This window comes from Dreissena polymorpha, chromosome 9, assembly GCF_020536995.1.
Source record: "Dreissena polymorpha isolate Duluth1 chromosome 9, UMN_Dpol_1.0, whole genome shotgun sequence".
NCBI classification, from domain to species: Eukaryota; Metazoa; Mollusca; class Bivalvia; order Myida; family Dreissenidae; genus Dreissena; species Dreissena polymorpha.
The window spans coordinates 70,860,676-70,885,856 of NC_068363.1; the positions used below are offsets into that span (position 1 = coordinate 70,860,676).

A 25,181-nucleotide genomic window follows, 5' to 3' on the forward strand; every position below is an offset into this window, starting at 1 on the left:
AAATCTGTGAGAGAAACCTAATTGTTTGCAGAAGTTTTGAGCATATACTAGTGCTTCTATAAAAAAATTCATCTATTACATGACAGTGCTCGCGTGCAGAGTAATCGAATAAAAAAAATAAATGAAATAAGATCTCCTTATTAAATGCACCGATTGCGTCTAATAGAAATTATCTGGACTTGAACAATAGCTGGTCAGATAAGTGTTACGCCAGTCCCTAATTCATGAATATTTTATCAGAAAGAGCTGAAGAGTATAGGAATGGAATCCATATGTCGATTATTTTAATCGTCGTTCACACGCTACTGCGCCAAATTATCTGTGTGTTTGCGTCGTTAATGAATCTGTTTGTTTGCATCGTTAATTAATCTCTTCTTGTCGACAAACTCGTCTGTTTTTCATACCTGCAGTATGGTATTGGACTTTTCTTACCAAAGGAAGGAATGTGTTTTTTTGAAACGCAAAATGCGTTCTACGAGAGGATTAATTTGTTATACCGAAAAGAGCCCACAAAGAAGCTCCGTAAAATATAATTGAACATCCACTTCCGGTTGTAATGGCTTCCTTGGAGACAGGTGCTCGTGTATAAATAAATATCTGAAAGTAGGATTTATCACGATTTGTGGAATACAATAACACATCTTGTTGGTTTAGCTATAAAGTAAGAAAACTCTTTTCCTTATTATTTGTCACCATATATTTATTTAACATTGAACGTCTCATGAATATTATTTTAAAGTCATGATTTTAATCTTGGTAATACTGCACTAATTGGATTATAAATTAATTAACTTAGTAATTGTATAAGTTATAAATATCATGTGTTGTGACTGGTTATTTCTAACTTTACACACTGTTTATCAAGAAAATCTAAAGGTTAATGCCCATTTGTTTGAATTTAATTGTATTTTAACATGGAATATTTGTAATTAACACTAATTTACAGTTACAAAAAGATGGATGCCAGTGTAGACTGTCAGTGTGACATTCTTTTCTTAATTTTCCATAGCTTTTGCCACAAATTTAAACTGTTGTTTATATATTTGTTGACGTTGCAAAATATGAACCAGCCTCTTTAGAACTATTAAACCTATTTACTGAAGTTCCCAAATAGCAATTACATTTCTACAAATTTGCATGGACATGAACTGATGAAGCGTTTTTATTAACTACAAATCAATAAGAATATACCATTACATTTTAACTAAATTTCAAACAATAATACTATAAGCTGGCATCAATGTGACATGGGACATCACATGTAATATTACACATGGTTTGCTAATATCATTTGTACATTTTTCAAATAAAATTAAACGATAAATATTTATATTCTGACATGACTCATGCATATTTGAAACTATCTACTTGACTACCTCTTAAAGAGCTTAATATCTCCATCCCTTACATACCAAGAAACTATGTGTACTAAACACATTTTTATATAGTATCAGTTGCAGTCATCTTTCTATCAGATGAATACATGTAAATGTGACTTATTGGTAGCAGTTTTGATAAAAAAAACAGCTGTCCAACAACAATTATTGTAGTCTAGTATGGTAAATTGCATCATTTACAGTGAAATAAATGATATGTAGTTTTATCGTGTTTGTGAAGACACCTACAGATATATAATTAATTGCATCCTATATATCGCACAAGTGCATTTTTTAGGCAAGATGTCCTCCAGTTTTGTGGAGCCACGTGGAATCCCCACCATCTTTGGGGAGGTAGTAGAGAGGAATGTTGCGTTTTGCATCGATACATCAGGAAGCATGTATAAGGGCATTGAAATGGTGAAAGAGCATTTAATAGAAACTCTGAAAAAGATGGCTAGCACAGGAAAACCATATTCATTTAACTTGATAGAGTTTAATTCTGAAGTGAATCAATGGACAGACAAGCTTGTTACCTGTACACCACAGACTGTGGCAGTGGCAGAAGAGTGGATTAAGAAAATGGCAGCAAAAACTGGCACAAATACCCGGGATGCACTGTTAACTGCATTACAGGATCCACTATGTGATGCGGTGTATTTAGTTACAGATGGATTGCCAGATCAGTATCCTGCAGAGATTCTAGAGCATGTTGCAAGCGTTGGGGGGATGAGACCTATTCATTGTATATACCTTTCAACAGAAGAAACCACAGAGACTGCTGCAATTGAGTTCCTCGAAGACTTGTCTATTGAGTCTTACGGTTCCTTCCATATAGTGTCGCTCACCACTCATGGGTGCGTTGAGCGAATAACACCAATCTACAGAGCTGAGCACGCACAAGAACGCATCATACGCACGATAAATGGAACAATCCGCCCAAATATACAGAGATGCAGTGTGGCAACTACTCTTCAAGTAGACCCTGATGACAGCATTTCTCTCGCACCAAGAGTCTTTGGCAGTACAGTCCCTCCCACCTGGTACCCACCCTGGGGTCCGTACTGGTATGACTGGCTAGGTATGCCATTTCGCTACTACTACCCATATGCCTGGAGCAGGTACAGACCAGCCAAGGGCTGGATAAAGGCCCAGGAGGCAATGACAGAGTCCATTGAGACCTCCGGTCTTTCACCAGCAGCCGGCTCACTGCTGATCAACAAACAAGTACTGGCTAGAAGGATTGATGATGGCTACTTCTATCAGGCTACAGTCAAGAGTCAGGTAATATTTCATGCATACTTTTGATTTTTAACACATTGATATTTCTTTAATTTTGTGACAGATAGGGTTGCAATTACTAATTTATTTGAAGTCAGAAAATTATCAGGTTAATTCTTTAAGGTAACTCCTTGTGAATTTGTCAGTACAAATAATCCTACTGGATCAAAAATAAGTACAATAGTATTATCATAATTGTATTGATCCTTTCATTGTTATTACGACAGACACAACACAACAGTAATTGATTTATAATCATAATAACATTTAAAAAAGAAAAACATCATCATCATTGTGTACAGTCTTGTGGAAAGTTGATCAGATTTGCCGGTCATCTGGTTTTTTCAAGTTGACTATTAATCTATCAGTCAGCAACCACAGTTGTTGTTCTGAAACTTTACAAGGCCCACTATTAAAAAGTAACATAAATTAACATGTTTCCTTAAATTTTGGTTAAGCATTATAAGCTTTCATAAATTTTGTTTATTTAAGATAAAGTGTCAATAAAAGCTGATAAAACCTTTCAGGGACCTTTTATCACAAATGACTTGATTTTAAACAATGTTGTACTACGAGATTTCTAATTGCATGGTAGGCAAGGCATTCTTCTTCCAAGTTCTGGCCTGGCGTTTTACTTAACTTGGTAATTGATTTACTCCATGTGTTATTTTACTTGATTCGTTGACTATAAAAGATTAACTTATGAAAACAAACAGAAAATTGTGAGACAACTCTCACACAAAAATTGCAAACATAATATTTACATAAGTTGTTTTCTCATGCAATTTTGATCACGAAAGCTGTCTGAAAACTGAAATCACCATAACTACCATAAACATAAATCATATATATTGTACCTTTTAAGCACATAATTTTAATTTTTATTTAGAGCAAAGATGGTGAAGAAGTAAGTTATGTAGTACCGTATATTACTATATTTTTTAACAGTAGCTTTTTATAATTATTTTGTTGTTGCTTATTCCATACTGCTGTAGCGTAATGATAGTAACTTTTTACTGGATTCAGTGTTGTATAAACTCTTCGTTGTAACTTATTGATGGATATAATATTAACCGTTTTCTTCACCCTGTATGTATAGATACTTTTCCCTTGTGTCTTGGTGTAGATATTGGTAATCAATATGCAAATTGCAAGATAAATGGTTGCTATTGACCGGGTCAAATACAAACATTCTGGTGAAACAAAAGTCCATTTAAGATAGGAAACAGGTGCACACATATACCATACTAGTAAATGTTTCTGCATCATCAGAAGTTAATTTATATTAAAAGCAGAACTTGAACTGTGGCTTTGATGTTACTCAGATTTCCATAGTGTAATAATTAGTCAGAAACATTGTCTTTAAAGGGGCATTTTGACAGTATTTCCCCCTACATACAGACATGTATTACAAAATAATATTCCCTCCTATGAAGCAAAAAATTATCTAGAATACCAGGGCCCTGGATTTGCACTTATTTCCGCCGAATATCGGCGGATTTCCCCATGAAAAAAGTATACTTTTTTCCCGTTTCAGCTAAAAAATTTCCCCCTCCAGAAAAAAATATTTTTATTATTATTTTATTTACTTTTATACCTATGTTGCCAGCTGGTATCGTGCTATTAACCTTTGATTAAATGTAAATTTATTTTTTAAATAACATTAACATATAGCAATTTTAAGTGTTGAATAGTTGGTGAAAAGATCATCTAAAATTCCCCTTTTCACCCAAAACAACGCGAAATTCCCCCCTCTAGAGGCCCCGGCCCCAATCCCCCAAAGTGTAGCAAGGGCCCTGAATACATTTTTTGTTGTTAAAATTGTTTAATAAACTCCTTCTGTGGGAATCGAAGAGTAACACTTCAAAAATAGCCTAATTCAATGAGAATTGACACATAAGACCCATTATCTATATTGCACATGCTTAGTAATGATTTTACGATTTTCCTGCATGTGCTTAAAGTTTGATTTTTAAACAAGTAATATGCTTCAAAAAGTTATTTAATACAATTTTTAAAAGCCCATAAACACTCACAATCAACGAATATTTTGTACAATATTTCAAAAAATAAAGTTACCACATAACCAATCAATGTTCCTTATAGCAAAAGCCAAAATTGCAATGCTAGATGTGGTCTGGTAACATAGATTTAACAAGATACAAAATGCTCTTTTTTGCTTTTTGTGCGACAATATATTTTCAACACATGTTCATGTTCCATGTAAGTGTTTGTGTGTTGTATGAATAGATATCATTGTGGGAAATTAAAATGTAAAATATTGTGCCACAAAAAAACAAAAACGAAAATTTTGCATCTTGCTAAATCTATATTACCACATCTAGATTTGAAATTTTGGCTTTTAAATTGCTATAAGGAACACTGATTTTTATACGCCCGTATAAAATACGGGACGTATTATGTGAAACCCCGCGGCGGGCGGCGGGCGGCGGGCGGAAGGCATCACTTTGTCCGGACTCTAATTCAAATTGTATTCATCCGATCTTCACCAAACTTGGTCAGCAGTTGCATCTAGTTGATATCTAGGCCAAGTTCGAATATGGGTCATGCCGGGTCAAAAACTAGGTCATAGGGTCAATAAGTGCATTTTCAAAGGGGCCACTTTGTCCGGACTCTATTTCAAATTGTATTCATCCGATCTTCACCAAACTTGGTCAGCAGTTGCATCTAGTTGATATATAGGCCAAGTTCGAATATGGGTCATGCCGGGTCAAAAACTAGGTCATAGGGTCAATTAGTGCATTTTCAACGGCGCCACTTTGTCCGGACTCTAATTCAAATTGTATTCATCCGATCTTCACCAAACTTGGTCAGCAGTTGCATCTAGTTGATATCTAGGCCAAGTTCGAATATGGGTCATGCCGGGTCAAAAACTAGGTCATAGGGTCAATAAGTGCATTTTCAAAGGGGCCACTTTGTCCGGACTCTATTTCAAATTGTATTCATCCGATCTTCACCAAACTTGGTCAGCAGTTGCATCTAGTTGATATCTAGGCCAAGTTCGAATATGGGTCATGCCGGGTCAAAAACTAGGTCATAGGGTCAATTAGTGCATTTTCAACGGCGCCACTTTGTCCGGACTCTAATTCAAATTGTATTCATCCGATCTTCACCAAACTTGGTCAGTAGTTGCATCTAGTTGATATCTAGGTCAAGTCCGAATATGGGTCATGCTGGGTCAAAAACTAGGTCAAAGGGTCAATTAGTGCATTTTACTTTGTCCGGACTCTAATTCAAATTGTATTCATCCGATCTTCACCAAACTTGGTCAGCAGTTGCATCTAGTTGATATCTAGGCCAAGTTCGAATATGGGTTATGCCGGGTCAAAAACTAGGTCACAGGGTCACTTAGTGCATTTCAAGCATTAAGCATGGTGTCCGCTCTCTAATTGAATTAGTTTTTTTCCAATCTTCACCAAACTTGGTCAGAAGTTGTATCTGGACAATGTCTAGGTCAAGTTCGAATATGGGTCATGCCGGGTCAAAAACTAGGTAACGGGGTCACTTAGTGCATTTCAAGCATTTAGCATGGTGTCGGCTCTCTAATTGAAGTAGTTTTCATCCGATCTTCACCACATTTGGTCAGAAGTTGTGTCTAGACAATATCTAGGTCAAGTTCAAATATGGGTCATGTCGGGTCAAAAACTAGATCACGAGGTCACTTAGTGCATTTCAAGCATTAAGCATGGTGTCCGCTCTCTAATTGAAGTAGTTTTCATCTGATCTTCACCAAATTTGGTCAGAAGTTGTGTCTAGATGATATGTAGGTCAAGTTCAAATATGGGTCATGGTAAAGTTATCAAGTTGTCCAAAACCTTCAAACGGGCGTATCTTGTGACAGTTTGGCACTCTTGTTTATGGGTTAACTTTATTTTATGAAATATTTTGCGAAATATTCGTTGATTTTGAGTATTTGTAAAACTTGAACTTTGAAAATAAAACACCATATTCAGCAATCTTATTCCGCTTTAAAAGCAACCTTAAAGTTAAGAATTCATAAAATGTATGCATCATTTATGTTTGTTTTCATTGTGTCTTAAAACATATGACACACATAAGTTTGATGCCAGTTTGATACAAATTTGATGCAGAACACATTTTATTTATAGTTTAGAATTTGACTAAACGATCTAATGAGTACAAGATAATTATCAAACACATTTTTTTTTATTTAACGAAAGAAAGTGTCAGAAAAATCTAAACAGCATGCATAAATCATTTTGAAAACATGTGTGTATAATATATCTTCAGTATAATGATATGATCTGCAGTTAGCAAATCTTAAGAACATTTTTATATGCAATGATCACCTGATAACAAATTGCTCCTTCATCCATTTCAACCATTTGCAATTTATTGCTTTAAGCTTGTCATAAAGTGGAATGTTTTATTTGCACAAGTTCTAAATGTTGTATTGAGATTTAAGGGAATCAAGTACTTAAGGTTTCCTATACATTTGCTATAATATTGATCTCCAAAGTGGTAAAATTCTGAAGTACCTCAATCAAAAGATATACACGTCATATACAGTATTTATCTGCTTTAGCACTTATATGCAATTGTATTGATTGCATAACACATTGACACAATGCTTTATAGCACCCGGGCAGTAGCTAGGTCACTGCAGAAATCATACAGCTATATGGGTATTTAGATTCCAACAGATTCTTTTTATGTTACCAACAAATGAATGTTTGATACAAAATAGACGGTGTAAATTTCCATACAAAGAAATAACTTTTTTTTAATGTCTTCCAAAAATTAGTTTTTAAAAGAACAAATAACAAAAAACAAAAACAAATTCACAATGCCAAGTGTTAAAAACAAAGATAGAACATTGGTTCCTACATATCCATGACATTGGTTAATATGAATTCCAGACATTGGTATCTATGAATTCCAGACATTGGATTCTATGAATTCCAGACATTGGATTCTATGAATTCCAGACATTGGATTCTATGAATTCCAGACATTGGATTCTATGAATTTCAGACATTGGTATCTATGAATTCCAGACATTGGATTCTATGAAATCCAGACATTGGATTCTATGAATTCCAGACATTGGATTCTATGAATTCCAGACATTGGTATCTATGAATTCCAGACATTGGGTGCTATGAATTCCAGACATTGGATCATACGAATTCCAGTCATTAGGTTTAATGAATTCCAGGCATTAGGTTCTATGAATTCCAGACATTGGGTTCTATGAACATTTTTTCCCATGCATTTTTGCTCGGTGGACATAATGGTTCTCACATTATTTTGACCATCCGAATAATAGTTCAAAGTTATTTGGACCACGGACTCTAGATTACACGGATTAGAAACGGGACCGTTGCGCCAAATATCTTGTTGTGTCTAAGTCACGTGACCGTGTCGTAACTATGGATCTTTTATCGAAGCGCCGAGGTTATACATTTGATGTACCCACTCACGTATTTTGTTAAATTATAGTTTCATTTCTAGGCCGATTTTGACAAATTATATATCAGTAGAAAGCTTACGTAACGTAGTTTTCATATATATAAATATATATTAAGTTTTTCTTCTGATTTCGGCAGCCCGGCGAGTTATAACTTTAACTTTTGCAAATATCATACCGTTTTGGAGTTTTAGAATCTAGATTTACGGTTGACATGTTCCTACTTTATACCGATTTGTAGCGTTTATATTTGGAGTTCAGTTTTAAAAATAACATCTTGCTTAGGAAAATAGAATTCTGCATATGATAGAAAAAAAAATGGTTTAAAAATGAAAGCAAGTAAGGCATGAAGGCGGAAGAAAGTAGCGCGCGGTCCTAACGAACCGAACTGATGCTAAGGTCTTGGCGATTATGCTTTTGTTTAGATACCGGCCATTGAATTTCCTTTGACATCAGCGCTATAGATAACAAGCGTATTTGCGTTATTACGCAATTAAAATAACCAAAAACGTAATTAAATTCAAAATAAAGCGTACAAAAACGCAAATACAAATATAATAACGTAATTCCCGTAAAAAACCTTGCGTCACGAAACGCAATTCTTACGAACACCGGGCGTATTTTTAGACTGGTTATTTTCCGTACAAAAATGTACCGGATAGTTATATGCCGTCCTGTGAAGAAAAGACGGCAGTCTTTCCAGCGGTTATCAATCTTTGGGGATTATTGTAATTATTCGTAGACCAGTCCGATTTCTACTTTTATTTCCTGAAATAATCAAAATGGCCACTCGTAGACGCAAAAAGAGAGTCGTTACACAAACATAGGAGCAAAACAGTCGGAGTTATTCAAACGCCATGCGGACTAAATTTCATAGCAAATTAAGCGTCTGACCAAAATATTTACGACATGCATGTATTTGTAAAGCGTCTGTACTTTCAGTTTCTATAACGGTGCGTAATAAAAATGTCTAAGCGAGGTCGAAAGACGTCCGCGATTGTTGTGCTAAATATATGTCGATCGCAAAATTGTTCCAACCAAGTAGGCACACGCGAATATGTGCCGAATCATTCGTGTTATCAATTTGTTAGAAACAGTGTATGTAGCAGTTAAAAGTAGCGAGATGACATCCAAAAACACGACAGAAAGTCCGTGATTGAAAAAAACCTGTCAAAAGTGGAAAAAGTCATATCCCTGGTTAGAATTTGTTGACGTTGATGGGACAGAAAAAAAGTTGATATGTGCATTCTGCACCCAGTCTGTGCAACAGAAGTAAAGCAGCAATGATTTTGAGGTATAAATGTTAATAACTTATTTCACCCTATTTAAAAACTATTTGAAATTTAAGGACCAGACTTTGATCAGAAATTCAGTAATTGTTTGCTGTTATGTACAGGTACCTTTTTGAATTCCATTTGAATAAATAATATAGTAACCTACTAACCTAACATTAGTAGATTTTAATTATATTATATATGTCATTCCCTAAATTACCCAATTCAGTAAAAAAAAAACGGGGGTGAAAAACCCAATTTAGCTCAAAAGTAGGGGGTGATTTTTTTTGCTAAAACTCTATTGAATTTACAAAAACCCTATTGTTTTCAAAAACAGGGGGTGATTACCCAATATACCCCAACAGTTATCTATAGCGCTGTTTGACATGATTATTTTTTTTTTTATTGAATATATTGAAATATTTTGTTCTAGAGACATATCAATAAAGCTAAGTATTAATGAAGCTTAATAAATTAACGATTTCAGCTCTTGATTATAACACAGAAAGGGTGTTAATTTTATGATGAAACAGCGTATATAGCTGTCTATGCATGTATATTGAAATATCTTTATAAGTTATCAGAATTATAAATATATAGATTTCTAAATTATAACTCTGTATTATTTGTACTTTTCGGAAAGATTATTTAACCCCGTTGTGGTCAAATGAGAATGCTGTTTTTAATCATGTTGTTCCGTACACTACCATACACTCTTTATAGGACTACGAAATGACGGAGTTTTTTTATACCGGTACCCGCTAAATACGTTTAATGTTAAGTATTAGATTTTTTAAATGTTTAAAATGTACATGTATAGGTATTAAGCACTTATAATTATTATGATTAAGCTGGCTGACATCTATACAGTATTTAGTTTATGGCAATCTGTATGGGCAGATGACTATAAATGTTTTCAATAAGCTACATATCTTATAAACGCAAAATTGAGTATTTGGCGTTACATTACTCCAAGAAATGACCACTAATACCACGAGAAGACATGGAGGTATCATAAAAAGTGTAAACTGACCAGACATTGCCACCTGTGGTTAGGGACCAATATACAAGTATAGGTCCCTGCTGTGGCGTATGACACCATAGTGTTCTTTAGTATTGGTAGGCACAGTATCTGATCATAACGAGATAATTGGTTTGTGCTGAACACAGGGGCAATAAAACCGCAGATCTCTCAATAAACAAGATTATTGAGATATCTTTTATTTAACACCGCGATAAAAATGCTCAAACCACGGACTCTAGATTACACGGATACGAAACATGGCAACATTCTCAGAATCATCACTGCTATATGTGTAATCACCTAACAATTCGTCTAAAAATAATTTATATATTTGAGTTGAAGACGATGTACTGTTGTATAAGTCTGAATAAACTATCTGTCTGCCTGTCTAAATCTAAGCTGTCATCGTCCCAGTGAAAAAAAAATCTGATTTTAAATAGTTGGACATGATGCCCTGATGTCAAAATACAAAATGACCCGCGTAACACCGACCGTGATTTTCAAGAATCTTTAATAAATTGATAATTTAAGGTAAATAACATTTCATATAATTATACATAATTACCTCGTTGATAATAAACAGCAAACGATGAATGTTTTTGACACCCATTTTATTTCAAGTATGCATGCAAAGCCGAATAATATCGAGAGGATCCGCTATATACGCTGTTTGATCATAAATTTAACCCCTTTCCGTGTTATAAACAAGAGCTGAAATTGTTAATTTATTAAGATTCATTTATAATAAGCTTTATTGATATGTTTCGTGAACAAAATACTACAATATATTCCATAAAAAATATAATAATATGGCTAAGGAAATTCAATTTCTAAACAAAAGCATAATCGCCAAGACAGTAGCATCAGTTCAGTGCATTAGGAACGCGCGCTACTTTCTTCCACCTTCATTCCTTAATTACTTTCGTTTAAAAAAAAAAAAAATTCTATCCTATACAGAATTCTATTCTCCTAAGCAAGATGTAATTTTTACAACTGAACTCCAAATATAAACGCTACAAATTGGTATTAAGTACGAACATGTCAACCGTAAATCTAGATTCTAAATCTCCAAAACGGTATGATATTTGCAAAAGTTAAAGTTATAACTCGCCGGGCTGTCGAAATCAGAAGAAAAACTTAATATATATTTATATATCTGTTCACTACGTAACGTAAGCTTTCTTAATGAAATATAATTTGTCAAAATCGGCCGAGAAATGAAACTATAATTTAACAAAAGACGTGAGAGGGTACATCAAAATGTATAACATCGGCGCTTTGCTGTACTCTAATTGTAAAAGATCGATAGCCACAACATGGTAAAACGCGTGGTGGTAAAACATAAAATGTGTATTTCTTGTTTTTAACTCGCTATAAATCCATTAATAACAACGGGAATATACTTAAAGTTATATTTTTTTGAAAGAGGAATTAATAAGCAACAAGATAACCTATAAACCAATAAAATCGGATGAATAGTTTTTGCATAAGATTGAATTTACTACAGTAAGGGTCAAATACTCGATTCATCTCCTATCAATATACACTCCGTGTTTGGACAAACTGCGCCATGAACATCCTGGAAATTTGTTCCTACATTATTTAGACAGGCATTGGATCTTGCATTACATTTACAGACTGAATATTGATTGCTTTATTATAAGATAATAAATCAATTAGTTAATTAAGTTATTAATATAGACTTTGTCATCTCATTACTATGGTAATATGTCTCAATGTCTCACTTTATATAACAGTTTGCAGGGCCCTCAATCAATCAAATATGCGGCCGAATTTCGGCCGATTCCCCCACCTGAGAAGTATACTTTTTTTCCCCTTTGGAGGGGGGGGGGGAAATTCCCCCTGATTTAAAGATGTGTCTCATGATCATTATATCTCAATTCTATTTCAATTTAATCTTGTCAAACATACTAAATTATGAAAAAAGAAATGAATATAGTGCAAACATGTACAAATGTTATAATGAGAGAGTAAGTAAAAAAAATCCCCCAAAAAGGGAAACGTCGCGAAAATTCCCCCTCATGAGGGTAGCGACCCGCTTCCCCTAAAATGGATTGAAGGCCTTGGTTTGCATTTAAGTTTTATGGAATTGTTAGCTGATTTCATTAATTGTAGGAACGAATGTTTGGGCTGCAAACATGGAGGATCCAGTGTATGGGCTATCTATATATTGTAGGAACCAATATTCGTAGTGTCAATATATAATGTGGGAACCAATGTCCGGGTCGTCAATAAATACTGTAGGAACCATGGCCGTGTTGTGAATAAACACTGTACGAACCAATGTCCAGGTTGTCAATAAATATCGTAGGGCACAATGGCTGGGTCGCCAATAAATATTGTGGGACCCAATGGCCGGGTTGTCAATATAAACTGTATGACCAAATGGCTGGTTGTCAATATATACTGAGGCAACTAATGTCCGGGTTGTCAATAAATACTGTAGGAACCAATGTCCGGGTTGTCAATAAATACTGTAAGAATTTATGTATGGGATGTAAATATAAATACTGTGGGAACCAATGTCCGGGTTGTCAATAAATACTGTGGGAACCAATGTCCGGGTTGTCAATGGGTGGGGTGTCAATAAATACTGAAGGAACCAATGGGTGGGGTGTCAGTCTATACTGTATGAACCAATATCCGGGTTGTCAATAAATACTGTATGACCCAATGGGTGGGGTGTCAATATATACTGTAAGAACCAATGTCTGGGTTGTCAATAAATACTGTATGAACCAATGTCTGGATTGTCAATAAATACTGTGGGAACCAATGTCTGGGTTGTCAATAAATACTGTGGGAACCAATGTGCGGGTTGTCAATGGGTGGGGTGTCAATAAATACTGTATGACCCAATGGGGTGAGGGTGTCAGTATATACTAAAGGAACCAATGTCCGAGTTCTCAATGAACAGTTGTATGACCCAATGGGTGAGTTGTCAGTATATACTGTAGGAACCAATGTCTGGGTTGTCAATAAATACTACATATGAACGAATGTATGGCTTGTCAATATACTGTGGGATTCAACGTCTGAGTTGTCAATACATACTGTAGGAACCCATGTATGGGTTGTAATTATATCCTCTGGGATCCAATGTCCAGGTTGTCAACAAATACTGTAGGACCCAATGGGTGAGGTGTCAATAAATACTATGGGAACCAATGTCCGGGTTGTTAATAAATACTGTATGAACCCATGGGTGGGGTGTCAATATGTACTGTAGGAACAAATGTCCGGGTTCTCAATAAATACTGTATGAACCAATGGGTGGGGTGTCAATATATACTGTAGGAACCAATGTCCGGGTTGTCAATAAATACTGTGGGAACTTATGTCCAGTCTGTTATTACACTGTAGGAACTAATTGGACTGTCCATGTACCGTAGGAACCAATGTCTTGACTGTCAATATATTGTAGGAACTAATGTCTTGACTGTCAATATACTTTAATAACCAATGTCGGGGCTTTCAAAATAGCATGGGAACATTGAGGATTTCAAAAATATATAGGATCAAATGTCCACTTGTGTAAGAAATAGCCAAAGAACAATTGTCTGCAGGAACCACTGTCCTGATACTGTTAAAAACAAGAAACCGTCGGAGACGGGTGATGCTCCCCTAAGTTTTTTTTTGTCACAATATTGCACTATATATTCAGATAAAAGGAAACGTCTAGTAGTTGGGGGGACAAGAATTGCACTATATGTACAGTTTATAGAAAATTTCAAAGGGCCATAACTCTGTGAAAAATCATCCGACCAGAACCGTCTGATAATATGCACATCTCCTCTTGGTAGTGAAGCTTCTCATAAAGTTTAATTGAATTCCGGTCATTAATTGCTGATAAATAGCCCGGACAAAAATTGTGCACGGACGGACACACACACGAACAGACGAAGCGGCGACTATATGCTCCCCCAAAAAAAATTTGGGGGAGCATAAAAACAACAAGGGTGACAAACTCTTAATATTAGAAACATGCTATAACTTATATTATACAACATAGATAAACTAACAACATACAGTAGTCATATTTTTTTTAGAAATACATTGTGTTTTTTTAAAGCACTCAAACAAGTATGCCATAATTTTTCTGATGCCTATACTAGAAAAGCAGGGGTGCTAAAACCTAAATTAAAAGAACAAACTATTTTATATTATCTGACAAACATGTCTAATGCCACTACAATTGTATTTTGTTAAGTAGTCAGCTATAAAACATTTCATCCGTCTTGACACTTTTTGACAACCTGGGAATTATTCTGACTGACAAATGATATCAACATGCTCTGCTGACAAATTACTTCCAAGGCCCACAACTCTGCTTGCTTCTGATGTCCCCAATTGTTTCCCCTTACAGATCCTCTCAGACAAGTTCCTGATAGGTTTTGGTCCATGTAAACACAGCAAGTACACGGACACGACCTACCAGGACACCCATGTATTCGACATCATAGACTATGAGGACGCCCGGCGACACACTATTCTCACTGGGGACAAGGTACTGGCACCATGGGTACCAGAGGGAGAGAGATACGGGCCGGGTACCGTCATAGAGGGACATGAAAAGAGAAACGCTGAAGGTTAGTATATATAAGTTTTTGTATTGGCCAAAAGTTGTATTATAAAAGTATTGTCCCAGCTTTGTTATAATTAAAAAGGCCATCTTTAATTTGTCACTGTCTAAATCATGCTATTTTTTACATGTCCATATTTGTTTTTGTTATGCCCCTGAAGGAGGGCATATAGTGATTGGACCGTCTGTCTGTCTTTCCATCACACTTTGCGTTTAGGTTTCTGCGTTCAGGTTTCGAAAAATGCTCATAACTTCTGTCCCTTCAGATAGCAACTTGATATTTGGCATGCATGTGTATCTCATGGAGCTGCACATTTTGAGTGGTGATAGGTCAAGGTCATCTCTCAAGGTCAAAGGTAAAAAAACAAATCCAAGGGAAGTAATAAGCTTCAAAGGGAGATAATTATCTGTACCGGCCAAATGATAAAAAACAATTCATAAATCAAAGCGGCGCAGTAGGGGGCATTGTGTTTCTGACAAACACATCTCTTGTTTTTAATGTCATTTCAAGTATCAACTCAATTTTTATGGGTTTGGTCATTATAAAAATTTGATTTTAATCTGGATGTTCAAATAAATTATTTAAAAGACTCTAGACTATCTGTGAGCAACTGCAACTTATTATGTTATCATCTGCACTTTAAATTGTTTTATGTTCATTATGCCATTTTTAAAACTTTATCATTAAATTTTTATCTTTATATGGCACATATTGTTCACTGCATCATTGTAGAGTACATTTACATTATGTACTTGTTATATGTGTTGGATTTGCCTCTGACGCCTGAATCATGTCTGTGATGCATTCACTTACAGGGGCCTATGAAGTGGCCATTACATGTGGTAACACTTTACTCCCTTACTCCTGTAGATATAGTGCCAATCTTTGTATTGTATGAATCACATGAATGTGTTAACTGTGTTGTAGGTAATTTGTTAATAGGAACTGCCTCAGATGTTCATGATCATGGTTCATAAGCTCATAAATACCATAAATAATCTTAATAAATTATGAGTTTCAAAGTTAAGCCATGATGCAATTGCTTAAGAAATATAAATGCTAAATTACAAACCTCTGCAAGTATTAAATATGAGTGATTGTAATCAATTTATTTAAATCTTTTACATGTCTTGTATTTGAGCATATCTATTTTTATCATAAATGTCTATTTATTATGAGCTAACAAGTCAGATGTAACTTGTTGTTGTAAGAGCTTTGTAAGACAGACCCTGTGGCTTTTAAGGGAAGAAATGTTGTGGAAATTTACAATTTAACATAACTGCCTTCATAACTGTCAATATAATAACATCAATTGTGTGTCCTTTTTGTCATATATGGCATTGTTTAAAGAATACATAATTTTCTTTGGGTAGCTTGCATAACTCATGCAGTACGTTTTTAGTTCCCAGTATTACTTTGAATAAAAATATTACAAAGGATGATTGTTAGTGAGAGTGAAAATAAATCAAAATGGATGGACAAATGGTAAAAAAGCTGATGGAGAATCATAAACATTTTGGAGCATATTAAGATTGTTAAGGTCCACTCTCATGCTAAGTGAAAAGTAGTTACTATTTATCATAATCACACTACTAATGACCATTTGCTTCTGCAAACTGTTTTCACAAAGCACTAATGGCCATTCGCTTCTGCAAACTGTTCACAGAAAGCACCAATGGAAATTGGCATCTGCAAACTGTTCTCACAAAGCACCAATGGCCATTGGCTTCTGCAAACTGTTCACAGAAAGCACCAATGGAAATTGGCTTCTGCAAACAGTCCACAGAAAGCGTGTGTATAGGCAGAAATGTAGTTCTTATTAATTTGGGACAATAAGTTTATAATCAATGACTGGTCCCATGACTGTATTTTGTGTTTTTATCGCACAATTTGAACATTGAAGCCCACGTTGATTTGTTTCTCTGGCCTTTCACTGAAAAACTTGTTTTAGGTGGAAATATTTGCTTGTATATGTATGTATTAAGCATGGATCTCATTGAACATTTTGACCATCATTTTTCTGATTTTTTTTTTAAATTTTTATATAGCCAGATTTATATGATTAGAGCTATTTAGTGTGTTGCTACAAAAATACCATTGGTATATTCAGAATTTTCTGCTTGGTTTCTAAATCATTTGATTTTTGTGCTATGCTTGAGCAAGAGAAATAGTTAAACATACAAATATTTTACAAATCATTTGTTCACTGATTTTCACATTTGTAAATAGATTGAAAAAAACAATCGTTGCTAAAGGCTTGAAGGTTTTCTTTAAATGGGGTCAATTGACCTTAGTCTTTAGTACAACATTCTTCTTTACAAGGGCTGATATTTGAAAAATATAAATTGATGGGTTAATAGCATGTTATCACAATTTATATAGTTTTTGAAATGCATATTCCTGTCACCACATACTGTGTGCAGTTCAACTATTATTTTTTGAGGATCTTCTAAAATAACATAGATAGTTTTGGAATTTTTAGCAGTTTTAATATCTTGGTGTTTGTTAGTTTAATGATTTAAACAAATAGTGATTGTGTTATGCAAATGCTTTGTCAATGACAAGTGTAGTCGTTTATTTATTTAAGAATGGCAAATGGAAGGCTTTTTTAAGATTGGAATACAAACTCAATATTGACGCATGGCTATTTCATTTTTATATCATGAAATATCATGTTCAATAATGTGTAAAAAAAGGTTGCAGAATAACCTCACCTTAGTATGCCTGAAATATTTTTTTCTTCTTTTCTAAGCCTTGCTGAATGAAGTTATTTTCATTTAACTTGAGCTGTTTGGAACCTGTCTTCTTTGACATGCTAATTAAACCTATCTTTATTCAACACAAGGCTTGTGGTTCATGTTTTCTCAGCCTTGCAAGATGAACTTACCTCATTATAATACAAGGCTTGTTGTTCATGTTTTCTCAGCCTTTCCAGATAAACTTACCTCAATATACAATGTACTACAAGGCTTGTGGTTCATGTTTTCTCAGCCTTTCCAGGTACACTTACCTCAATTCAATGTAAGGCTCCTGGTTCATGTTTTCTCAGCCTTTCCAGGTACACTTACCTCAATTCAATGTAAGGCTTGTGGTTTATGTTTTCTCAGCCTTTCCAGATAAACTTACCTCAATATACTACAAGGCTTGTGGTTCATGTTTTCTCAGCCTTTCAAGGTACACTTACCTCAATTCAATGTATTGGGCTTGTGGTTTATGTTTTCTCAGCCTTTCCAGGTACACTTACCTCAATTCAATGTAAGGCTCGTGGTTCATGTTTTCTCAGCCTTTCCAGGTACACTTACCTCAATTCAATGTAAGGCTTGTGGTTTATGTTTTCTCAGCCTTTCCAGATAAACTTATTGTCATTCAAAACAAGGTGTGAGGTTTATTTTTTCTCAGCCTTTGCCATATAAACTTGCCTTCATTCAAAACAAGACTTGTAGTTCATGTTTTCAAAGCCTAGCTTTAAAAGTAACTTTTTTAACATTTCATTTAATCAACATAACACACACCTTGGTATTCTCTGCCGTGCAGGTCCATCGGACAAGGAGATTGCAGTCAGTTTCACAAATGGCAAGGTGTCCAACGTGCCTCTCAATACGGCCATCTGGGTTCCAAGGGAGGTGTATGAGAGAATCACGCTGGAGCTCAAGATGCCACTTGATGCCAGACAGGAGCTCATGACAGAGGAGCGCTACCCCATGGAGTCCAAGCAAGGTAATAAACAATGAATTTATTGAATGATTTCAGCGTTGAATAATTAAAGTCTCTGTTGTTGTTTTTTTACTAAACTTTAAAAGAAAAACAGCACAAAAAATCACAAGAATGAAATGCAGCTTGCAATTCAATGCAAATAATCTGTTAACATACACATATAATATTTTATATGATAATTTTAACAGACAGTGATATATACATAATTATGTAACTATATCACAATCTACCTGATACATAATAAGCCATGTGAAAAATTTTAAAGTTCAAATTTGCTGCTAAAACAACTCCTTTCAAATAAGGTTTAAAAGGTATTTCTTCTTAGAAAGCATCTTAAATCTTGGCCGCATTATAACACACATGATGTCCATCACTGCCAGGTTACCCGACATCTGGCCCCTCAGCCACTCCCCCTGACTATGAGCTTGCTGACCCCCTGCTGTTTGACTATGACCCCATGGTGGTGGAGAGGAGGGGTCCCTGGAGATACCCCTTCCACCCCCCATACCCCCTCATCATGAAGAAGGGGCTGGATACCACCCGCAGGCACCAGTTGGAGAGAGAAGAGAGGGACACAGACAAAGTTGTTCCAGGTAACAGTTTGTATTTCATGCTTTCACATGTTTTTCGGGGCAAGACCAGTGTTTAAATATTGCGCAATTTATTGTTTCAGACAACGATCGAGAATTTATAGGTTTCTGCAGAATATTTATTTTGCTTGTAAGAAAACAAACTGTACCATTCATGGAAATATGAATTGCTCTGATCACTCATTAATTAAAATCCACAGTACGCCAAAACCAACCAATCATAGATCTCTATTAATTGTGTGCAGAGTACTAGGCATGAAATGATTCTTGTCTTGTTCCCAGTTATGGTATAATGTCTCCAAAACAATACCAAACACAGTCATAACCTTTTAAATGTTGCAAGCATTCTCATTGGTAACCAAGTAGGAAATTGAGATAATTAATAATCTTAGGGCATAATTTATTCAATCTTAATTTGCCTCAATAATAAGGAAATATTGCTAGAAAAAAGTACATGTTAGTATCAAAGCTTGATTCATACTGATCCTATCTCATTTTTTTTGCTTTTTATTTTGTAGGTACCAGTCTATCAGAACAGGAACTCAATGACCGGATTGCCTCCCAGCTAATGGAGCACAAGCTGCTATTAGACGAACGCGAAACAGAAAAGGGAACCAGAAAGGAGAAGAGGGAACCTGCTGTTAGAAAAGGAACTGTGACTTCAGATTCTGCTCCTAGACCGGGGTCCAGTATACCAGAGGAACTGCAGAAGCGATTGGATGAGACACACAGGCTGTGGTGTGAGGAGATGGAGAAGAAACAGGTGAAATATGCACAGTGGTCATTGGTAAAAGATTTAGGATCATAGAAGGTGTATGGTGCTTCTAAAAAGGCCGTGTTTAATGACAGACCTGAGTTGTTTTCTTTTTATTTACTCAAAGGAGAAAATTTCTGGGTCTATTAAACAAATAAATTATGTCTTATAAGAATGTATTTGTCATTGAATATTGGCTAGTTATATTAAAATTTGAAATATTTTCACAGCATTGGTCTGTTGTAATCAAGAGATTTTGTGAAGAATATTGCTTACCGGTAAATTATCATTTATGAATGATATCATCGATTGAGGTAGTCTTAGAAGATTTTATAAAAGCACTTCCAATAAACATCTTGTAGGAAGAGCCCAGAGGATTTGGAGTATTCCTGTTATTTAAAAAAAAAAAAAAATTCCAGCTTGAACAGGCCTCCACTGAACGTTCTCTTGGCGCTGAGGATCCCATAGATGTAGAGGCCCAGCTCCAAAGGAAGTTGGAGGAGAGGAGACAGGAGTTAGACCGCCAGTGGGAGGCAGAGCAAGCCCTCATACAGAGCCAGATTGAGCGTGAACGTCTGCTGAAGCGGCGCGAGAAACAGGAAGAGAACCATCTGCGGTCCAAGTCTGTTAGCTTTAGTGATGCAGCCCTCAACAAGGTGAGGGTTGGTTTTATATTCAAAACAATCTTTGTTTTAGAGCTTCAATTCATCAGAAGCCTCAGGCTTATTGAAACAATTGTGAGTTTGTTTTTAAAAAAGAACCAGAACTTGGACTTGAGCTAGAGAGAGATCCCCAACTGGGAATTGAATCCAGTTCCTCTAGGTTTCAAAGCATTTTCCAAAATGTTTTATGATACAAGTTTACTTTTAAAAAATCCACTGCTTTTGAAGTGTAATTTTGTCATAGTATTGAAGTGTTACATATGCTTACTAATATGGCATTTATTTAATAATTTGTGGGACTTAAACATGCTTTTTTTAATCCCTGCTTTTTAAGTGTAACAAGTTGTAGTAGATAAGTATAACATAAATTTGCTTCTATTTTGTTTGTTCAAAAGTTGGAACTTTAACTTCATTGTTTATTTACCGTGCTACTAAAGTGTAACTAGTTATAAAACATAGAGTTACCACCATGCAATCAGTTTAGTAATTTGTGGATGTCGTACAGTGCTGTAACAGATCAATATCTGTAAACAGCCCCGCAAATGTGAGCTCCATTTGAATATCAAACATCTTACCTTGCCTGTGATGTTTTTCAGGATGATGAAGAAAGCGGGTACCAGTCGCACCTATCCCAGGGAACCTCTAGTGGAAATCATTATGGTTAGACAATGCAGCTGTGATGATTTTAAAGTCTTGTTGTTTAAATGGGTTTTTGTGATAGAAGATATTTTTTGCATGTGATAGAAGATATTTGTTGGTTTTGGTAGCTTATTGATTTAAATTCATTTGTGATCAGATAAATAAATATTTTTATAAGTGATGCAGTGATTCAATAATTTTGTATTTAAATCATCTGTTTTTAATAATGTGTTCCAATACACAGATGGCTACTACAGTGATCCAGAGGACATGACCTCGCAGTCCTTAAGGGAGCAGGGTGTGAACACAGAGGCAAGCCTGTTGCAGCGGCCCCGTAGTTCCCGGTCAGGGCGGCGGCCCCCATGGAAGAACTACTGGCGGGCTGACCCCAGCATGCCCATAGTAAATGCCCACCAGGGGCCTTTCAGGGAGACAGCTCTGGCTGCCCCCTTGGAAGCCAGAGACATGAGCCGGACACCATATATTGGTGAGTGAGAGTTGTTGAATGCACAGTTAATATTTAAAGATTTAAAAATAATTGTAACGCTTGAAACAAAACTTATGCGGGTTTTGATTTTGCCTTGAAGGTGCTTGTAAAATACCCTGTAATGAAATCTTTAACAACTATCCAGACATTTATTTATATTATAATTTTTGTGTCACAAAGCTTAAGTATGATGCTCATTGACAATTTATATTAATAAGTATTACAGTTGCTGAGCCACATAATATAAGTATGATGTCCATTGTAACATTTATATCTTTTTAACATCTCCTTCATGATTGTATTCTCACGTCTTGATTTCTTGATAATGTAACAATTTCAGCCGAGTGGACCAGCCCTGTCTACAGGTATGTGGATCCGTTTGCCAAGCACAACTACACAGACTCCGTAGAGAAGTGCCTCAAACCTCCCACTGCCCCGCCTCCAAGACAGGTGGGCGTGGCTACCAGACCCACCCACACACGACCCATGTCTGCAGACACCAAGGCAGCTCTGAGACAGGATTTCAAGTAAGTAACTGATGCCAACACATTGGTATTGAAAGAAGTTTTTTAGCACTGGTTGATTTATAAATTGTATATACTTCTAAAAAATTCCTTTTCAGAAACTTCAAGGGTCATTGGTTAAATATTTGGTGTATAACATTTTATAGCAGTTCGTTACTAAGTTTGTTTGAATCATGCCCTGAGGTAAAACTGGCCAAGTCTCAGAAGTCACAAGATTTATGTAGTTTTGTATTGTTAATCCAACAAAAATCTTCTCAAACACTTGTCCGAGCGCTTTCATATTAAGTATTTAACATCAGAAATGGTTCTCGTACAATGCTTATTAACATTATGACTCAGGGTTAAAAACTGACCATGCCAGAAGGGTCACGTGATTTTGTTATAGTCTTTGATAGTGAACATCTTCCTTAAAACAGTCAGGCCAAGAGGTGTAATGTAGACGTGTAACATCATAAAGAGGTCCTAAACTAAGTTTGTTCAAATCCTGCTCCTTGGATCAAAATTAGGCCTGCCTGCAGGTATTTGAGTGTGAAATGTTTTACATTGAATTGTAAGGCTTGAAAAACACACTCTGAAACCGCAAAGCATACAACTTTGATATTTGATGTTACATCAGATTGCGGTCCTTCATAAGGATTGTTCAAATCATTCCCTTGGGTATGCAACAGGGTACACAACATAACAAAGTCGAGCAATTTAGGGCCATCTTGGCCCTCTTGTTTTTAATAATTAGTGTTTGCCAAGTAACAATTTGAATGATTTTTAACTTGCAGACGTCGGCGAGAGGAGCAGAGGTCCCGTGCGTGGGACATGCGCATGAAGAACTGGGACAACATGCAGGGCCTTATGGAGGACCAGCACAAGGAGCGAGTACAGGTGAGGGGCAGACTTAAATGTGGTATCAGGCCAGCAATCAATGCCGATTGTTCTGGTGATGATGATGGACTAACAACGATTTTAATTATTATGATGATAAAGATGGTCGTGGTGGTGCAGCTTTTTTTAAATAGTTGAAAGGATGATGATTTCATGAGTATTCAGGTCAAATTGAAAACTCACTACTCTGCAGTAGGATTGTGTTGTGTTAAGTCATGTAAACATGACAGACCTGCTTGTCCAGTATAATACCACACTCATATTTCAATCTTGTCCCTATTGTTTTCAAATTGTAATCATTGGCCACTATAACAAACCTGACTGACACATCATTAATATTGTTCCTGTAGGCACAGATCAGTCGTGAGAAGGACCGTCAGGTGAAGGAGCAGCGTCAGATTGAGCAGTCCAGAGAGCAGAAGAAGTTTGTGAGCAAGGAGATCCGAGAGAAGAAGGAGGATGGTCAGAGGAAGGAGGTCCACAAGGAGGAGATGCGTATCCGGGCGATGCAGCAGAGGCGTGAACACCGGGAGGAGGCCCAGAGGCAGCGGGAGAGACAGACCGAGGAGCTGCAGCAACGTAGAGCTGTACGTACATCTCCGCATAGTACAAAGTGGGCATAGTTGGAGGGGTACATATGGAGGCAATAAATATTTCAGAAATTATGTTTTTGTCATAGTAAGTTGTCAGATAACCCATAGTCAGGAGTACAGATTTCATAGCAAGTAAATAACAAATGTCAAGCGATTTGAAAACTTTCATGTATATTTTTGACTGGTTTATTGGGAAAAAATAATGATAAAAAAATTCATTTCAAATATAGATGTATTGTATGTTTTGAAGAATCTCTGTCTTTTTCAAATAACTTCATTTCATGATACTCTTTTTTTCTACAACTAACATTAACCCACTCTGTTTATGCTGTTTATGCTGTTCATAAACAGTTTCTAGTATTGTTAATACATGCATTTCCTACCATAAATACGTATAAATAGTTAATACATGAACCTAGTGACATACTTCTATGTTTCTTTTACTGACTGTTCAGGAGTTGAAGGCCGCCAAGTCGCAGGAGCGCTGGAACTCCGTGCATCGCAGGCTGGACCAGGAAGAGGCGGAGAACTCTGTGCGCGCCCAGCAGCATCAGCACGCCAAGGTGCAGAGGATCCAACACTTCCAAAACCTTGAGGAGAAGGGACAGAGGAGGAAGGATGTACGCATCGGGGTCACCGACAGGCACCTCTCCATGTTTGAAAGTGTGCCCTTGTTCTAGTTATCAGGATCCCTGTTCTGATTCAGTTAGTTACAGTGGTTTAGATTGGACTTCAATGTGTTGGCTATGCGTTTAATGATTGGCTCTTGGGCTACTTACCTTAGTTAAGATTGGCACTTTGGTTAAAGGAATTAGTTCTGATTGGCTCTTGTGTTAGTCTTTAAGTTATTTTCACACATCCTGATCTTGGCTCATGTATTTCATGTAATTACAAAAGATCTGTGTAATTTACATCGTTATGATTGATATTTTTTGTTATTTATAATCGAGTCACACTAATTCTGATTGGTTCTTATGTTAATAAATATAGATGTATTTTTCTTGTTTCTACACAAAACCTGATAGAGCTTACATTGGTTGGAAAGTGTTGAATGTTTTAGTTATTAAGATATACATTATTAGTTATGAAATTATTCATGTTTATAGCTATTGTTATGCTGTAGCTAAGCCCGAGTTCAATGCTTGCCTTGTTGTTTTGTCAATAGTAGCTTCTGATGAATTAGATAGTCAAAATATATTTTGTTATTTGGTTTTGTGATGTTTCTTCATGTTTTTTTTTAATGTTTAATCTTTTTTTTCCGGAGGGGATGTAGGCAGCTTAGATCACCTCTCCATTGACTATGAGGTGTTTTTTCCCTCGTTTTTTACTTG

General features: G+C 35.9%; 1 protein-coding gene and 1 long non-coding RNA gene across 3 annotated transcripts; both read left to right on the forward strand.

Moving 5' to 3' along the window:
• Nucleotides 1–530: 530 nt before the first annotated feature.
• On the forward strand, nt 531–25,003 carry LOC127845082 (uncharacterized). 2 transcript variants are annotated; one of them, XM_052375768.1, is made up of 14 exons: nt 531–661; nt 1,675–2,660; nt 14,795–15,017; nt 15,827–15,853; nt 18,546–18,728; nt 19,106–19,318; nt 19,834–20,078; nt 20,489–20,725; nt 21,328–21,391; nt 21,615–21,857; nt 22,198–22,384; nt 23,155–23,257; nt 23,608–23,844; nt 24,306–25,003. In XM_052375768.1, exons 2-14 carry the CDS (start codon nt 1,680–1,682, stop codon nt 24,528–24,530), a joined length of 3,168 nt encoding a protein of 1,055 aa, XP_052231728.1. In that variant the 5' UTR covers nt 531–661; nt 1,675–1,679; the 3' UTR covers nt 24,531–25,003. The 2 variants fall into 2 exon arrangements, with proteins under 2 accessions (XP_052231728.1, XP_052231729.1); XM_052375769.1 differs by lacking the exon at nt 15,827–15,853.
• Nucleotides 5,050–6,313, forward strand: LOC127845083 (uncharacterized). The gene is made up of 2 exons (XR_008033048.1): nt 5,050–5,243; nt 5,400–6,313. It is a non-coding gene; the product is annotated as an uncharacterized LOC127845083 (long non-coding RNA).
• Nucleotides 25,004–25,181: the final 178 nt, after the last annotated feature.

Coding starts and splice junctions, on each gene's coding strand:
- LOC127845082 (XM_052375768.1), top strand. CDS start 1,680: ATGTCCTCCAGTTTTGTGGAGCCACGTGGAATCCCCACCATCTTTGGG. Junction 19,319..19,833: donor CACAGACAAAGTTGTTCCAG/GTAACAGTTTGT, acceptor TTTATTTTGTAG/GTACCAGTCTATCAGAACAG. Junction 21,858..22,197: donor GAGCCGGACACCATATATTG/GTGAGTGAGAGT, acceptor TAACAATTTCAG/CCGAGTGGACCAGCCCTGTC.